Raw genomic sequence first — 16,913 nt, forward strand, 5'->3', positions numbered from 1 at the left:
AGCTGATGGTCAAGGGGTGGCTTGTTGGAGTTTGTGGGAGTTTTAGTTGTATGGGTCATGTACTACCCACATCTCATCCCATATGAGTCAGCTCTGGTGTGGAGGTTGTTTTGTTTGTCTGGTGGCTTCTCTGCAGTTGTATCGCTGGAGGGAACTGGGCTGCTTAAGATCTAAGTGGTCCCTAGTTTGCTAGAGCAATGAAAGTGCGAACAGTGCCCTACTTGAAACCGTTAAGAGTGATAGTACAAGGTAGTCCTTATGCAGTTACTTAGTAGCTTCTTCATATTTATCTTTATTTATGTTGGGATATATTTATTCGGAACTCGCATATATAGAACTAGTAGACCCTTCTACAAGGCACAGCGTAGGAGGGTGTGAAATGACACAGATGCAGGGTGTCCTAACTGCTGAGTCAGAGTTACATTTGGGAGCAGAGTTCCTTCACGAAGTGCAGGGGTGAGGTTCTTGGTCTAGCTGGTTTGCTACTGATTTTGTGATGGTGTCCCTAAGCCTTTAGCTTCTTGCACATATGGTCTGAGTGCATGTATGGGAAGTTTGTTTAGCTGTGGTCTAATTAGGCCACACCTATGAAATTATTCTGTACTACAGAACTACTTTTTGTAGTGGTGATAAATATGCCAAAGCAATGTTCTCTGTTTTAACTTCTGCAAGTTAGTTAATGGTATCATTTATGTCCAAAAGAATAAGGCCATTTGTGCTAACATTCATCTGTGAATGGCTCCCTGCCATGTCTAGAGCATGTCAGGACTGCAGAGATGTATCTTGTTATCCCCATCACCACTTGTGCTGTATCTCTGCGAGGCCTCAGTTCGGTGAGGAACAGTGAAGTAATCTCTGCTTTCTTTGTGTATCCTCACAGAGGAGTGTTTTGTGCTTCTGTCACTTAGTGCTGTTTATATGCAGTATTTGCTTTAAAATTATCTTCCTCCAGCACTCCTCTGTTAGCTTAGTTAATGAAAAGTAGTGAGATGTTAGATCCCAGCTCAGCCTTTGTGAGAGATGTTAAAGTGAACTTCAGGGTTCGTATATACAAATCCACACTTAAACTGGACAATTCTGCATCTTAGTGCCTTACTTGGTAGACTGTGTGTAAATAAATTTGTGTAATCTAGAAACTAGCTCCTATTTTCATCTTTGTGTGAATGTTTGTAAGCACTGCTAAGGTAAAACCAGAATCAGTCCAAATCTCAGGCCAGATTAATAGCAATCTTAAACAGAGAGCTACAGTTGCATATAGGAGAGAAACAAATTATAATTTCTTACCTACTACTCCTGTATAGACTCCTCCTCACGGTGGGATTTCCAGAAACACATTGTGGTCTGATGTGTCAGTACTACTGTGTTCCAATGCTGCTTACTCCCCTGTCTTCTCCCAGGTGCTCCTGTACATTTACCAAGTGGAAGTTGATACTTCTGGGGTTCTCGTCCCTGATTACTGTAAAGTAGCTCCTACACGACTGCTAGCATGAAGCGACAAGTTAATTGTCATTACTTCATTTTCCAGTGATACTGAAATTGTTGTGGGTAATATACTCATAAGAGTATATGGCTAGAATGTGAGTGTGGGCCCATGTTTTAGCTTTTAGTTTGAAGATGAGACTATCCATACTGTGTTTTACTGACCCGCTGCTGATTTACTGGCCTTTGAAACTTCAGAGTTAATTTTTAGTTGAAGCAGTGAAAGTCTGTCTATCCATGACTTTCTTGCTTGAACAGCTGTTTGCTCCTGATTCGTTGCTATTCTGAGAATTTCATGAAGATTCTCCACAGTGATACGACAATCGGAAGAAAAAGATGTTTTTTTACTTATCCTGGCAATGACACTTACAGACTTACCTAACAAAGCTAGATGTTTAATTTTTTTTTTAAGATGAATTTCCCTAACTGCTAGTCCTCCTTCGCATGGTTGCATATTTCCTTCTGAGGTTTTGTTGGTTTTCCTTTAAATAGATTTAGTTTAAAAACACTCTGTGCAAACAAAAACCCTAGGCCTCCATCAGATTTATGACCTCCAGCTGACTCATCTCACCTTTCTTCTACTGCTTTATGGGATGTTTCTGAATGGGCTGAATCCATTATTTGGTAAGAATGTTTCCATCTGTTTTTGCAGCCAAAATCAAATATTAGATACAGTAAAATTTGGGATTTTTTTGTAGCAGAAAAGGCCTGACAAAAACTGACGCAGAAAGTGCCTTTTGGGTCTATAGCATCAGATCTCAATTTGATTTGCAAACACCTAAATGTTTTCCAGCACTGATTTTGACCCTTCTTTAGCAAACTTTGGCTTCTTGACAAGTCTGCCTTTTTTTTTTTTTTTTTAATTACTTTTCTTAGACTCTTTAGAAATTGTCTGTGAGCTACCAGGAATTTGTAAATCATGTTTTGAAAACCGCCAGTTTTGGAGAGTCACATCCATGCATTTTGTGTTCATTGGCACAGAATGGACTGAGGAGTGTCTGATTCTAAAACTCATCTCTGCAGATTATTTGGGAGACACTTGGGCTTTTTTCTAACATCTCTGGACTAGTTTTTTTTCTTACTCTTTTGAACAGTGAAATGAATTGAACTTTTGATTTTAGGGATACTGTTTGCCAAGGTCCTCTCATATAAACCACTCCTTCTGAGAAAACAAATGGCGGTTGGGGGTATCCTAACGAGAAATGGGGTGTATTTCAATGTAATGTTATAAACAGATGAGATAAATTAGCTAAAGAACCTGGATGCTGTTTCATCTAGCCTACTGTAAGCCTTTTGTGAACTAAGGCTGTATTTTCACATATATCCTTGAACTTGCTTGGTTTACCTCAGAGCATTAATGTACATTATCACCATTTCTTGGTGTGCAAGAGCCTCAGATGTGTGAGGCTCCTGGGAATGACTGACTTTGCCTGTGGCAGTTTTGTATTATGGGCTCTCGTAATTGTGAATTATAGGTATGGCAGAGGCACCTACAGGAGCTGCAGGCAGAATTGGGGAGAAAATGGGAGGGACTGAAAGATGAACTTCTTTTAGTAGCTGGAAGACTGGACACCCCCACCCTGGTAGTCAAGCTGGATGTAGATCTGGCTTTGGGCTACGAGGACACTGCTCCTCCAAATTCTTTGGGAAATAGATGGCTAAATATATAAAAGGTTTCAGCCAACTCCTCACAAGAGACTGATAATATTTGAGAGACAAATTCATTCTTAACACTGGGCTAACAAGTGCTCATTTAATTTTCCTCGTGAAACTAAGCTACTACAAACAAATTTCTTTGAAGAGAATCTTTTCCTTTCACTTCATTTAAGGAAAATAGAGATTTTCATGTATGATATGCAGGGCTTAAATATCCTACTTAGTGTTGTCTTTTCTATTTTTTCCCAGCAATTATGTAGAAGCTGTTGCACAAATCTGATGAGAGAAAGCTGGAATTTACATGTTTCTTTCTCTGTTTCACTCTGTGCATAATCACCATCTATTCACTGCCTTTACAAACTCCATTAATACACCCACTTTTCTTGCCAGTGTGAGTGGGCATTTTGATGCTATTTTGGAGGCTTATTCTGTGTATTGAAACCCACATTAGACTCAAGGTAATATTAGTACTTTTGACCTGTGTGTCCTCAAAAAGAAATGAGCTGCAACAAGGCTTACTAAAATTATACAACTGGTACAGAATGAATTTGACCGTTAAAGTAAATATTGCTTTTTCAGTTACCATCTTCTGGCTAAGATTCAAGTTAGCGGTGATGGTGTAGCCAGCAGAGCAAAGCTCAGGCCAACCTCAGAGCCGTTTTTCATTATTTAACATGCATTAGAAAGTGACTTCATAATTGTAAAACCAGCTTATGAATTGATAAAAACTGATTTCAGGCCATAGCCCAAGATACCACCAAGATGCTCTTCTGTGCTCTTAAAGAGCTTTATGCTCTTAAAGCTCTTCTGTGACGGACAGTGAGCTCTCAGGAGCATTGGCTAGTGGTGGCCAGTTGGTACATGCCTCCTAGAGAGGGCAGATCTGTGAGGTAATCCAGTGCACAGAAATTGCAGGTATTAGTCACCATTAATCGACTTAGCTCCTTGTTAAATGTCAAGGTGGCAATTTAATGCAGAATGTTTAAGCAGAGTTTCTTTCAGTTTTGGCCTGTTCTGAAATAATACTAAACAATACCCAGGAATTGGTTTTCGTTAAATGAACTCACATTTAACAATTTCATATGACTTCTGTGGAGTCAAAAAATTCCACTTTGAATTTCATGAAAAACTTTTGATTTGCTCATGCATGCTGAATATCAAGAGATGGATTTCACATGAATAGAGTTGTTCATAAAGTTGCCATGTGATAATTTGCATGCATATGAAACAAGATTGAAACTATTGGGCACAAAAAGCAGTAATTCCTTACTCATCATGGTTGCATGGGTTGTTATCCTTGGTGAAAATAGGCTCAAAGCATTTTGTTAGTGCAAGTGAGTGAAGTACGCCAACAGTAGATAAAACATGAGATCAGTCAGCCAATATGCGCTCCTACTGTGGACTTTCCTTTCCACGTTACATGCTGCATGCAGAGACAGAGAGATGGCTGAAAAAAATTGCAGTCCTTTGGTAAGAAGATTAGGAGAAGCTGCAACCTTTTTCCCTAACCCTAGGTCAGAATGCAAATTTGAGGGAGCTGAGGATGAAGGAAGGGGGTTAAGCAATGAACTCCTTTCCAAGAGGAGCAAAAATGCTAGGCTTGATTGCCTTTTCTGAGACCTGCCGCTGAGGCATGCGTACGATTTCTGTTTTGTTGTTGATCCTGTGCACTCTTTGTACCCGTTGTGGAGCTGTGTTCCTGAGAGGCACTGGACAACAAGTAAGACAGAACTGTGTGAAATATTGCTTGCCAAAACTGGTTGAGAATGCACCAGTACCTATCAGGTATTTACCTGGATGAGCTGTACAGCTCATAAATGTCTCTCTCTTTTGAATAGCAGTCTTTCTTGATTGGCAAGTATTTTATTGGTTTAGAGAACAGAATCTGTTTTCTTGCAAATATGATGTTTGTGAAGTGTTTTATGCATACCTCCTCAAATCTGGTCATGGAGAAAGTCTCGGCCTGGTGAATCGATGGAGAAGAGAGAAGAACAGGATGACTTTCAGTTTTGTCATGAATTGAGGCCCTGGAAAATAATTCAGAGTTCCCAGTGGATTTACTGTCTTCCGACTGGTATCGTATAAATGTCAAGAGAGTTGAACCAACTATAATGAGTCATGTTGTAATTTGCAGACTGCAATTTGTTTTCTTTTGGAACTGTCCAAAAATGATTTGAATGTTGATGGCCATTGGTTTGGTTTGTTGTTTTAAGCAAGCTTTTCTCGTGTGGGTATGGAAGCAGATTCTAACTATGCAGAGGACTTGCATGAGGACAGTGCTGGCAGTGGTGCTGGGAGCGCAGACTACGTGTGTGGAAGCCCTGTGCTTGGAGCAGTTCAGATCGCAGGTGAAAGTCTGGCTGTCGGGGGTTCAGCTTTCACTGATACGCATTAGCCATGATTTGTCTGCTCAGGGGAAGGCAGCACTAGGCTAGCAGAGGGCAGTACCTCAGCACTGTAGTTTGTGATAGGACCTGGTTTGCAAGAAGTCTTTTATTATGTGCGAACTAAAATCCCGTAAATCAACCTCTTTAAAAGGGAGGCAGACAGAACTTCACTGTGTGGTTTGTATATTTTGCAGTAAACCAGTTAATGTGTTAAATTGAAAAGAGGAACTGGAAGTAGCCAAAATAGGGAAGGATATCAGTTAAAAACAATCCATTGCCCCCCTTTTCCCTTACTCCCTCCCATATCCATCTAACAGAGAAAAGAAACTGGTCTTACCCCAAGGTACGTAGTGATTTTTCTACTGGACTTGAGGTTTCTCCGGTCTGACACAGGACTTCTGCTTCTTCTCAGTCATATAGTTGGAAAGAAGTAAATTAATAATAGCTTCCAGAGAAATAAAAAGTTGTAGACAGTTTCATGCTTTCCCATAAAACCATGGACTGTATGTTCCTCTTCCACTGGCAAGTGGGAAGCAAAATGGGGAATTCTGTTTTCCCTCTTTCTCTTATCCTTCTCCCACCTTGATGGAAAGAACACATTTTTTAAAATTGCAATGTCTTTTTCCTCATCCATACATCCTTCATTCTGCATCTTCAAGGTCACGTTATGTGTAAGCTTATTGCTGCCTTTTCCACTGTTTGGGTTAATAATTTTTCTACTTAATAGTATTTTCACCAGTTACTTCAGACATTGTCATGTGGCTGGCAATCTGAGTTTTTGTTCAAGCAATATCCACCCCAAGTTTTCCACTGGAGCCCTAGAGTAGGAAATTGCATTCTCACTGCAACCCTCCTGCCCTCAGTGAAAGAATCAGCAATGTCTCCCTAATGCTGCCATGGATTTGGGGTGCCTTCCTGTTGTGGTACCCTCGTTCTTCCATGGCTGCTGGTGAAAACATGAGCATGAAAGGAGGTCAAGGGAGGAAAAAAGAAAAATGTATATTCACAGCAAGCATTCTGTGTCTCCTGTTATCTAAATTCTGTGCAAGCAGTGAGTGCTGATAGAGCCCCATGCCAGCTCTGAGACCACTTAAAGCAAAATAAACATCTTTGCAACATGGTCTGATACATGCTCCCTTTAGAGTCGGAGGCACCTCCAATTAATCATCCTTTCTGTGGAGGAAGAGGCTGTGAGGATTGGAGGACACTGCCAGACCTGATGGGCTGATGGAGGGGTGGGCACTGACTCAACATTAAGGCTAAATGGGCCGTGTTCCCAGGCCGAGTGAGCAGTGGCAACCTTTCCTTTCCTTTCTTTTCCTTTTAGGTGAGTGATGTCTTGTCTATATGCAGCAAAGTCAAGTGCTTTAATGAGCAAAGCTCTCGGTTCTGGCTTGCAGGATATATTGGTGGTGTGGGACAGTGCTCAGTGTTGTGCACACGTTTTTCACTAAAGAGCCTTCCGTCCTTTGTGAGGAAAGGCTTTTATAGTGTAGCCCTGCTGGTTATAAAAATTCTGAGGCTGGATCTCTGCAATAAATCTATGGGCTGACCAAGCCAAATGACTTCTTGAAATGTTAATGAATGAGATGTGACCAATACTCTGGAACTGAGACATCTATGCATGCCACTCCTGGTCAGCAAAGAGGGGGCTCTCCTATTCCCCTCTTAAATTGTACTCATCATTAGGAGTCATAGACTTTATCTGTTCATCTTAATAACTGCATAAAATTTTTTTTTGTTTAATTTTCTTCAGGAAGGTAACATCTTTAGGCATTTTATGGGCTTTAAAAATTGCACAAGTTACACAAAATAAATGAAGGAATAAAATCAGACAAGAAGGTTTCAGTAATGGAGCAAATTAAGCTTTTCATTAGGCGCCAGCAGAGTGCTTGGTACTGTACAGGACCCAGAGCCAAAGACAGTCGTCAGAAGAGACAGATGAGCCAGTCCAAAGCAGGGGTACAGGATGCCAGAGAGGAAGAAAATGGAAAGTAGTGCAAGTTTTATAGAGTAAATAAGTGGCAGGTGACTTATTTCTTTGTATTTCCAAATTAATGCAATGTGCGCTTACTTACACTCCAAGCTCAGAAAAATACCTTTATCCCAGTGCTACAGTGGTGAGGGAGGAGATGGTTCATTTGTTTATAAACACAAATGCACTAGTTGTGTTTAAAAAATAGCATTTTAGGAGTAAATTAATCTGTGGCGACCAGGTCCAGTGTGCAGAGAAACATGAAATGTTTTCAGACCTTATTTTTCTTGAAAACTGAAAAAGATGATTTTGTAGTGTGTACAATTGCAGAGCTATGTGCCTGAACCAATATGTCAAACTGTCATGTGGGAGATTTGGTGAAAAACATCTTGTCCTAAGGGAATAATTTTAAACACTATATGTAGGTTTGCTGCCTCATAAGAGATCATTACTCAAATCTATTCCCTCTTATGGTAGCTTGGCCCCTACTTAACGGGCTCAGAGTGAGCAGAAACCTATTAATGCATGCTTTAAGAGTGGTTATCAGATGGTAGAGGGGAAACTGATCTCTGATCAGGGAATATAGTGTTTTTGGCCAAATCATCTGATTTAGTTTTACCCAGATCAGTAGCAAGCCAGGAGCTTTACGCTCGAGTGGTCATTGAGGGCGGGCGGCGGCGTGAGGGGCCCATGCTGAGCGGGGTGGATGGGACTCTGGGGCAGCGCGACGCTGCAGCCGGGGCTTTGTCAGAGCCGGTGAAGAAGTGTAAGGGACAAGCCCTAAGGCAACTAGCCGTTCCAGGGATCTTCACCTCCTGTTTGTCACTTCAATCTTACAGTAACGCTGAAGTGCGGAGTGGAACCCATTGCAAACCAGACCTTCACCAGACTGTAACTGCGCACTCTTGCTCCCTGCCCGTCAGTGTCTCCTGTTTCTTCTGTTGCTGCTGTTTTTGGCAAAAATTAGAGAAATGACAGGAGCAGCACCTGAAGGGTAGTGTAAACTCCTGTTGCCTCTGTGTGGCATCTCCTGTTGCTTGGCTGCACACTGTACCTTCCCGAATTAATCTCGTCTCCTGTGAGATGATGCATGTAATACATTATAGTGTAACAGGTGAACTTGACTGTAGTGAGATTAGTTTACGTAAAAATCAGGACACATCTTGGTTTGTATAATGTTGTTTGGGGTCATCACAATTAAGAGAACACATTTCTCTTTTAAAAGTACATATGAAAATGTTATGTGAGGGAGAAGATTTTTCAGAGCAGCTTGGTAAGGACTAAGTAAAAAGATAGCGAGAAGAAAGGTTGACTGAAAGTGTGCGTACTTGGTGACTTCAGGAATAAGGAGACTGTCAGGATATAATCTCACTAAAAATATATATGTATTTTTTTTTTGACTGAGGTGAAAAATCAGTGTGAAGTGTTGGTATTGAATTTATTGGTTGAGAAGAGTTCTGTGTCTTCTCCCTGTATCTTACCTTTGGACACCCGATGCCTGTGAAAGCAGCACATTGCCTTGCCTCCCCTTGGGTTCTGTCCTGTGTTAGTTGCAGTGCCTTCATTAATACTGTGTAAACAAACAAACAGCAACCTTTTATTTGCTGAATGCATGCATGCCTTTGCAAAATAGAGCAGAACGAAAGAGCGGCTTCTTAAATGTGTAAGGTCGTAGCAAGAGGATACAGGGGCATGGGAGAAAGGCTGGGCCAGAGAGTCTCTACTGTGCTCTGTTTGTTTGTTTGTTTATTTTGAGGAGCTTAAAGATTGAAATGTGTTCATTGAAATGTGGGTAGGCTGGTTCAAAAGCTTGAGGTATAGCTTTTGCCCAAAAGCAAACTTTAGTACTAAATAAATACCTTTTAAGTCTTTTGGGAATGTGAAAATGTATGTGCATGCGTACTCCTCTGTAAAGAGAGAAGGATGGTATTTTTGTCTTGACTGGTTGATAAAATTCTTATACTTTCTTCTGTGTGTTACTGTTACTGGTGAATGATACAAAACTATTCAGAGAAAATTTTGAAATATTTACCTAAAATATACAGTTTAAACAGCAGTAAACAAATTTGCTAGAATATTGGCTGTACACAAGCACATGAAGGGTGCGAAAATGGTCAGACTTAATTCACTTTAATGTTCAAATGAATGTTTGCAAATATTTTTTTGCCATAGTCACCCAACTCTTCCAGATGTTGTGGCTGGCTTTTGGAAATGCCTGTGCACAAGCTGAGCTAATAATATTAATCAACCCTCATGTTAACTTCCAGGCCATTCAGTGATTATTGCAGGAATTTTCTCTGCTGTGAGCAATTTTGCACAGTTGGCTGAGATACATAGTTGTGGGTTTTTGCTTGTTTTTATCTTCCTCTGAAATACGGAGTATGGTTTGTTGCTATGCACGGAATAATGGTTAGGATAGGATATTATAATCAAGATAAAAGGAAGAAATTGTTTCCAGTGCTGGAAATTTAAACTTGGTATTTGCAGTAACTGGCTTTCAGAACTATCATGACTCTCCATTGCTCTGTGTGAGAACGTGCTGCCGCCACCTGAGCAAGGAGAGAACGGATGCGTCGGAGAAACCGTGCTGCACTCGCAGGCAGCTGGACTGTTTTTGCTCTGAAGACAACTGCCCTCCCTAGACTGAAAGGACTGCCCACCAACCAGGCATTCAGAGAAATGCTCTGTAAAAGAATAAATGTAATTGGAGTCAAAGTAAGGAAGCAGTGGGAAAAATAGGTAATTCATGAGGGTTGGCTTAATAAATCCAGTATTGATTTGTATAAAGGAGACAGTAGAGGCTGCCATGACAAGGCCTTGCACTAATCGCAGCTTTTTGTTGTGAGAATACTGTGATGGCCAGGCCATTTCCAGACTCCTTTTGGTCTTTGGTCAGTCTATTGCTTTGAGTTTCACGTCTTCTCTCTGAACATGCTGTGCTTACATAAAATGTTTTAGCTTTTATCTCTACTTCAGCATTGGCCAGCAACAGTTATCCATTTTCAAATGGCACATCATACAAACTGAATAATTTCACTAGCCTCTCTCCCAGGTTCTGTTCTGTCACATCCTTCAATTGGGACAGGAAATCCCCACCCAGACCATCTCTAGATCTTTGGTGGGGAAGATGGCTCTTGTGAGAAGGGTATTGCTTTTACTAATAACATTTACAGCTTTCTTGCAGTAGTTGCTAATAGAGGCAGCTTTGCAATTTAGACATAATTTGTTTTAAAATTCCTTGCTTTCAAAAAATTTACATGTACTTCATGACTGACAATGATTTATGTGAAACCTGGCAACTGCAAGGCAAAGAAGTGATGACACCATCTTGCTTTATCTGACTAATTTTAACCTACTGAGTCCCATCAGTCTCTGCTAACAATACCCCTCAGGAGTGAGTGTGTATTGCATAAAGCAGGTGCTCTGGCATTGTTAGTTTGAATGAGGCAGTAAAATACCGAGGAAGGCTGGTAAAACAGATCTGCTGAGAGAATGTTCCTGTTTTGGACAAGCATCAGACAGAGGTTCTCGTATTTAACAATATGATTCTTACCAAGTGGAACAGAGCAACTTTCATTTTTAAATATGAAGCATTCCCTCAGAAAAGCTTTGTCAAGACAGAAATGACTGAAAAAAATAAATAGCAATGAATATTTTCCTCCAAATTGCCTTTGAAACAACTTGTGCTAATGCAAGCCATACTGCAAGCTCTCTTCTTCTTCCTTTTCTTTCCTGGGTTTGAATGCATCATATTTTGTGCTCTTAACAATAGAGCAAGACAACTTGAGCTCCTGCACAATGCTGTTGAGTTAGGTATTATGTGGACAGTGATGGTCAGTGTTAATTCACAAATTTAGGATCAGGTCCTGCTTACCTCATTTACCTGAATTTTCCTCTGGGGCCAACAAATACTGGTAATCCGTGTGGGATATATTTTGCCTCAATTCCTTTATTTATCCTCAGCAAATACTTTAAAACTGGTTCACAGGTTTACCAGTAAAGAAGCCTAATTTTGTATTCTTTAGATGCTTGTGGCATACAAACATCCTAAGTTAATTATTGGCTGAGGACCTGATCCTTTATGGGTGTTGTTGGCATCTGAACGACTGGTGCAGACAGCGCGGCCCGTGCCCAAAGGTTTCGGGCTTGCGCAGGCAGAAGCTCCCGATTTGATCAAAGCGGAGAGCTTGGAGACACACAGCCTGTTGCTAGATCTTGGTCTGAGAATGTTCTTTCTGTGCCACATCTGTAAACATCCCTGTGCTCTCGGCTCAAATGCTGGTCTCAACATTCTACAGTGAACGCTTCTTGCCTAAACGCCACAGATATCCTTGGCCTCTTGTGACAGCAGTTCATGAGCAGGACTCTTTCCTCTTTTTCTGCAACAAAGGAAGAACGCTGCTGTCACAAAGACTAATCTAACGGCGCTGGCTTTTCCTGTACTGAGACCAGCATGTCCTGTAGTTTAAGGGAGACCTAAGAGGGGGAAAAAATAGGTACTATGTGCATGGTAAAGGACATGAACAAATACAATTGAGAAAAACATTTTTCTTTTTAAATTCTTTGTAATTTAATTCAGATTTTTATGTATTTTATAAACTTCTGCAGGTATATTTACAATCAACATTCATTTAAAAAGCTATGTATTTAGGGAGTCTTCCTCTGCCCTATGATTTTCCTGAAGTGGCATTGTAAGCTCAGCTTTGGATTCACTGTTCTGCACTAATAGAGCTGTTAATAATGTACCTGGAGTCGTGTCTGCTGTTCCCTGCCTGGCAGCGGCAGTGGCTGTGGAGCGGTGCCTGCTGCTGCGCATGCAGAAGGCTGCAAGTGGACGGGCTCCACAGCAAGGACGTGTCAGCGATGTGTTAACAGCCAGGGCTGAAAGGCACGTCCAGGGGGGGTAAAAACACTTGTTATTCTTCAGAGAGGCGGCAGCGGACTATGCAGGGAAGGGAGAAGGTCCAAGATGTGATGAGGCTGAGCAGGTAACAGGAAAAAAGAATAAAAGTTACCAGTGCTTGACCAAAGAAAGGATGTGCTAATGCAGTCTTTGCTGGCTGAAAGCGTGCATTTGGTTATGTGGAGAATTCTTTCCTGTGCTTCGGCTCTGCTGTTTATTTATCGAAACTGGCTGATAAAAAAACTAGCCAATTGCAGGATACTGTAACCCATTTTGGATTTAAAATACATGAGCATCTTTGACCAACTGATATTTTGATTCTGTATTACAGTGGTAAGTAATGATATCCTATAGACATTCGAACAAAAACAGTGCCAGTGTGCTAAGCTGAGGTTTGTAATGTAGGTTTGTGTTGATTTTGCAGATTGCTGCACAATTGGGGCGGGTTGCTAAGCAGGTAGTAGTCAGTGCTCTGGGGCAAGGTTCCTTCTCGCATCTTCTATGGCATCATGTCCCCAGGTTCTAATTTGTTTCTCTGCATGGTGTTATGATAACGTTTTGAATACAAACATGTCTGGCATCCTATAACCCAGCATTTAAAGCATTTTTGAGTTTAAATTAGGGACTTCAGACTAGTTTAAAATATTTTAGAGGTTAACATAAATTTGATATCACTATGATCTTGCAACAGTGCTATTCAGTTCCTGTTGGGTATCTGATTTTGTAGTTGGTTAAATGAAGCAAATCTAACTTGTTCCATGAAGTGTAATAAATCCACACTGCTTAAGTTTATGGAACATTAGAAAGACAATGTGAAGAAAAGTCTTAACAAGGTTGAACATTCACACCCATTTTTTGGCATATTTGACATGCTCCAGAATCATCTGTGTTTATCAGAGAGAAATTATGGAGCCCTGCATTTGCTAAGACCGCAGTCAATTTTTTTCTCAACTCTTCCTGGGAAAATATATATGAAATAGTGAATGAGAGAAAATGCAAACAGCCTGTTTAGATTTTTTTTTTTTTTTTTTTTTTTTTTGTCTTAACTTACACTGTTAGGCTGTTTACTTACAGTTTTTAATCCTGCTAAAAGCCCTGCTTCCTGGGACTGGAGGGAGCTGTCTGCATCAGCTTGGACATCCTCACTGGCAAAATAAGGAGTGTTCCTGGGGGACTGTGTTATCTTTGAGAGAATTTTCTTTCTTTGTCAGGCTGCAGGTTGGCTTGTCCTGGAAAGGGCAGTGAGGGAGCAGCCTGCTCTTTGCCCAGGGTTAGCTGACAGAAGCAGTGATTGGCGTGAGCTTCTGTTTTTCCATTTCGGAAAGTCTTTGAGAAGGTCTCTGTGAAAAGGTTATTAAGGAAATGTGGGGCTGGACAAGGTGAGAGTAGAAGTTTGATTTTTTTTGTGTGAATTGACTAGGAACAATGGAGTAGGACTAAATAAGCAAGGTCAGCTAGCGCGACGAAGGAAAGGTATCCCTGGCCTGCAGAGGGTGGGGAAGAGGGCACGTGCACTGAGGCAAAATTGAAAGATGACAAAAATATGTTTGGAATGGAGAAGTGCATGTAAAAACAATTTGAGGGATTTTTTGGCATAGTGAAAAATTAACCTGTAAAACTCACCACCATGAGATACTGAATAAAAAAGATCAAGCTTTAATTAGAAATCCTTAAGCAGTTTATCTCAGCCAGACGGACCCAACAAGTAGAAGAGATAGAAAGCTTGCAAGTGATGGAAGTCACGGAGGTGGAGGTTGATTGACTGGTCGTGAAGAAGCCAGAGCAGTGGCGAGCAGCTGGGAACGGCTCCCGGCAGGCACTGGGGGCTCCTCCGCCCGGGCGCTGGAGCCCCGTCCCGGCGGGAGCCACCTGGCCGGACCCTTCTGCCGCCGGAGTGGCTCAGCCAGCGGGGTGGCCGCGTGCGCCCGCGTGCCAGCGTGTCGCCTGGGCCGGCCGGGAGCCTTGCGCGGCGGCGCCTGCGTGCTCCCCGGCTGCTCTGCTGCCCGCGCCGTGCCTGGGGTTGGCCTCCTGCCTGGGAGCTGCGTTATTGCTGTTGCTGTGCATTTGCTTCGTTGTATTGCGCTGTTGTTATAATAACTTCTCTATTAACCCTTTCCAGCCCACGACCTTCCCCCGAACAAGACCTCAGCGCCGGCGCAGACTGGCAGCCACTTGCAATGCCTCTCGGTTCACTGCACGGATGACATGGGCGAGGCGAAGGGCCGGACTGCGGTGCCGACATGGAGATCCCTGCACTCAGACATCTCCAACAGATTTGGGACTTTTGTGGCTGCCCTGACTTGAACAAAAGAAATTATTTTTTTCCTCTTTTTAATTTCAAAGGGCCGCTACTGCTAGGTGGACTATTTTTCTAGGTTGGTACCTGCTTAGTGGCATATGGACAGGAAAGGGTTAATTTAAAGTAAACCTCAACTTTTTTTTTAATCTTCTGCCACAGTATGTTACCAGTGTTAACCCTTCTGCAGTTAGCACACTTTTGCTTAAGATTTTCCTGCTAGACCACTTTTTCCCATTAGTCTGTAATCTTGGCATACATTTATAGATGAGGCCTTTCCTTTTTCATCTCAGCGTATGTCCAAGTCACATATGTCATAATAAGACGAAAATACTACTTCTCCTCCTCCCTTTCTTTTTCATTTTTTTTCTTTTTTCCTTTTCCTTTTTTTGCTTTGTTCAGTGCTTATTACAATGGTAATCCTGAAGAACAGCAGTTCAGGAATAAATGCCGGTTAAAGCGAAATTATCATCATTATATTACATGTTGACACCCAGCTTTCGCCAGTCACATACAAACCAAACAATTAATGCTCTGTTAGATATTCAGGCAATGATTCTATTCTTTCTTGGAAAGATTTTTTTTTGTCATTAATAACACAATTTAACCACCTCCCTCCCACGTTTGCTTTCTCCATCTCTCCCTCTTTAGGTGAGGACAGGATTTGGTTTATTTACTGGTGCGAAGCCCAGATACAGAGTTCTGTTGCAAACAGCCCTGAATTTTGTTCTAAATAAGTCTAACAGGAAGTTTACTTAAATGATTAATAATTATCATCTTCTCCCCCAAACACCCAGATTGCAGTAGAATTTGTTTTACCTCCTTCTCTCCCTTGCAAGGCTGAGTAAGGGGTGCAGACATGCTCCAGAGTGTGGTTTGCAGCCTTTCACATTTGTGGTGCAGTTGTTGGAGTTGTCACTTTATTTTATAACTGTTTAAAGAAATCTCCCCCAAAGCTACAAAGACCGCCTGTGTGTTGCTCTTAATCTGCGGGGCAATGTCCTAGCCACATGGAGGTAAGCCTGGTGTGGCACTGGGATGCTGAGCTCCCTCATGCCAGGCTGGGTTTAAGTCTACCATCTTGCTGTTACTGGAGTTGCCAAAGTCCCTGGAAGGCTGTACTGAAGCAAAGTTCCCATTTTTCCCCCTTTCGTTTGCTGAAGGAAGATAGCTGTCGACTGGAAGTGTTAGGTAGCTTCCTGCATACTCGTCCATAGTCAGGAACAGCGTGGTGGCTGTGGCGCTGTCCCTGGGGCACCTGCCATGGTGTCCTGGCGCAGTGGTGACCGTAGCGGTGCTGGTGCCGAGCGAGGGACTGCCAGGGTCAGAGCAGGGACTGCAGATCTGCGTGCATCTCTGTCCTGGTGTGAGAGTGTTTTTGTTCTAACCCTTCTTCAAACACCATTCCCCATATGCTGGGGTCGATGTTTTCTCCTCTATCAGGACTGGGAAACCCCAAGTTAGATGCCCTGAGCTCGTTCTAGGACCCATTTTTGCTATGCATATGAAGAACAGTATTATTAGATGCACACAATAAAAGGAAAAACATGCTTTCCTGCTCTTGATAGATAATACTCATCTGAGAAGTAAGTTGGAAGCAAACCAACTAAAAACAAAAATGACATGATCTGACACTCCTGTGGTTTTACGTAACACTGTCTGTTATTTGTGTATCCTCTGTTTACAGGGAGTGTGAACAGTCCCACCCTTGTTCAGGCCAGCTTGGTTTCCTCTGCTCCCTGAAACTTAAAAACTTCATTGGATATTTAGGTTTTAGCTGTGAAATAAAGGTCAGAGTCTCTAGTGTTATTTATTGTTTCTTTTATGGAATCACAAAATGTGCCCCTTCTCAAGGGATGGACTTTGAAGACTGCTTTGTATTTATCTTGGATGATGGTGCTGGGCCTTTAATTATTTTGAAGTAGTGTTCTCCGTAGACATCAGTGGAGAGGGAATTCTGCCTAAAATATTAATGCCACAGGATCTTCACTTTCAATCATATGTGACTTCAAAAAGAAAAATCACAGGTTTATAAAGACAGGATTTTTCTCTGTTATTTTTATGTACTCTTATTAGCCATGCACAGATTGTTTTAATATTATAGTTCTGGTCAGTGACTTTATTCTGTATAAGTTTTGAGGGGTGAAGTTTGATTTTTAATACTGTTTTAGTTTTTATTGGGGCTGCCACTAGGATAAGAATTTTTGCCCATCCTGA

The 16,913-nt window shown here is 41.7% G+C and overlaps 1 protein-coding gene across 2 annotated transcripts in view; it reads left to right on the top strand.

Annotated features, from left to right (window-relative positions):
- MN1 (MN1 proto-oncogene, transcriptional regulator) overlaps positions 1-16,505 on the top strand; it is a 38,512-nt gene extending 22,007 nt beyond the window's left edge. Inside the window, exons 2-3 of one of the 2 annotated variants that reach the window (XR_009960168.1) lie at positions 14,520-14,775; positions 16,384-16,505. Coding sequence is in view for 1 of the 2 variants with exons in the window: in XM_062590129.1 (XP_062446113.1) it covers positions 14,520-14,704 (185 nt within the window). In the remaining variant the exon portion in view is untranslated. Of the gene's footprint in view, positions 1-14,519 lie in introns of both variants that reach the window. The other variant, XM_062590129.1, reaches the window with a different exon arrangement.
- Positions 16,506-16,913: the final 408 nt, after the last annotated feature.

Source organism: Rhea pennata, chromosome 17, assembly GCF_028389875.1.
Source record: "Rhea pennata isolate bPtePen1 chromosome 17, bPtePen1.pri, whole genome shotgun sequence".
NCBI classification, from domain to species: domain Eukaryota; kingdom Metazoa; phylum Chordata; class Aves; order Rheiformes; family Rheidae; genus Rhea; species Rhea pennata.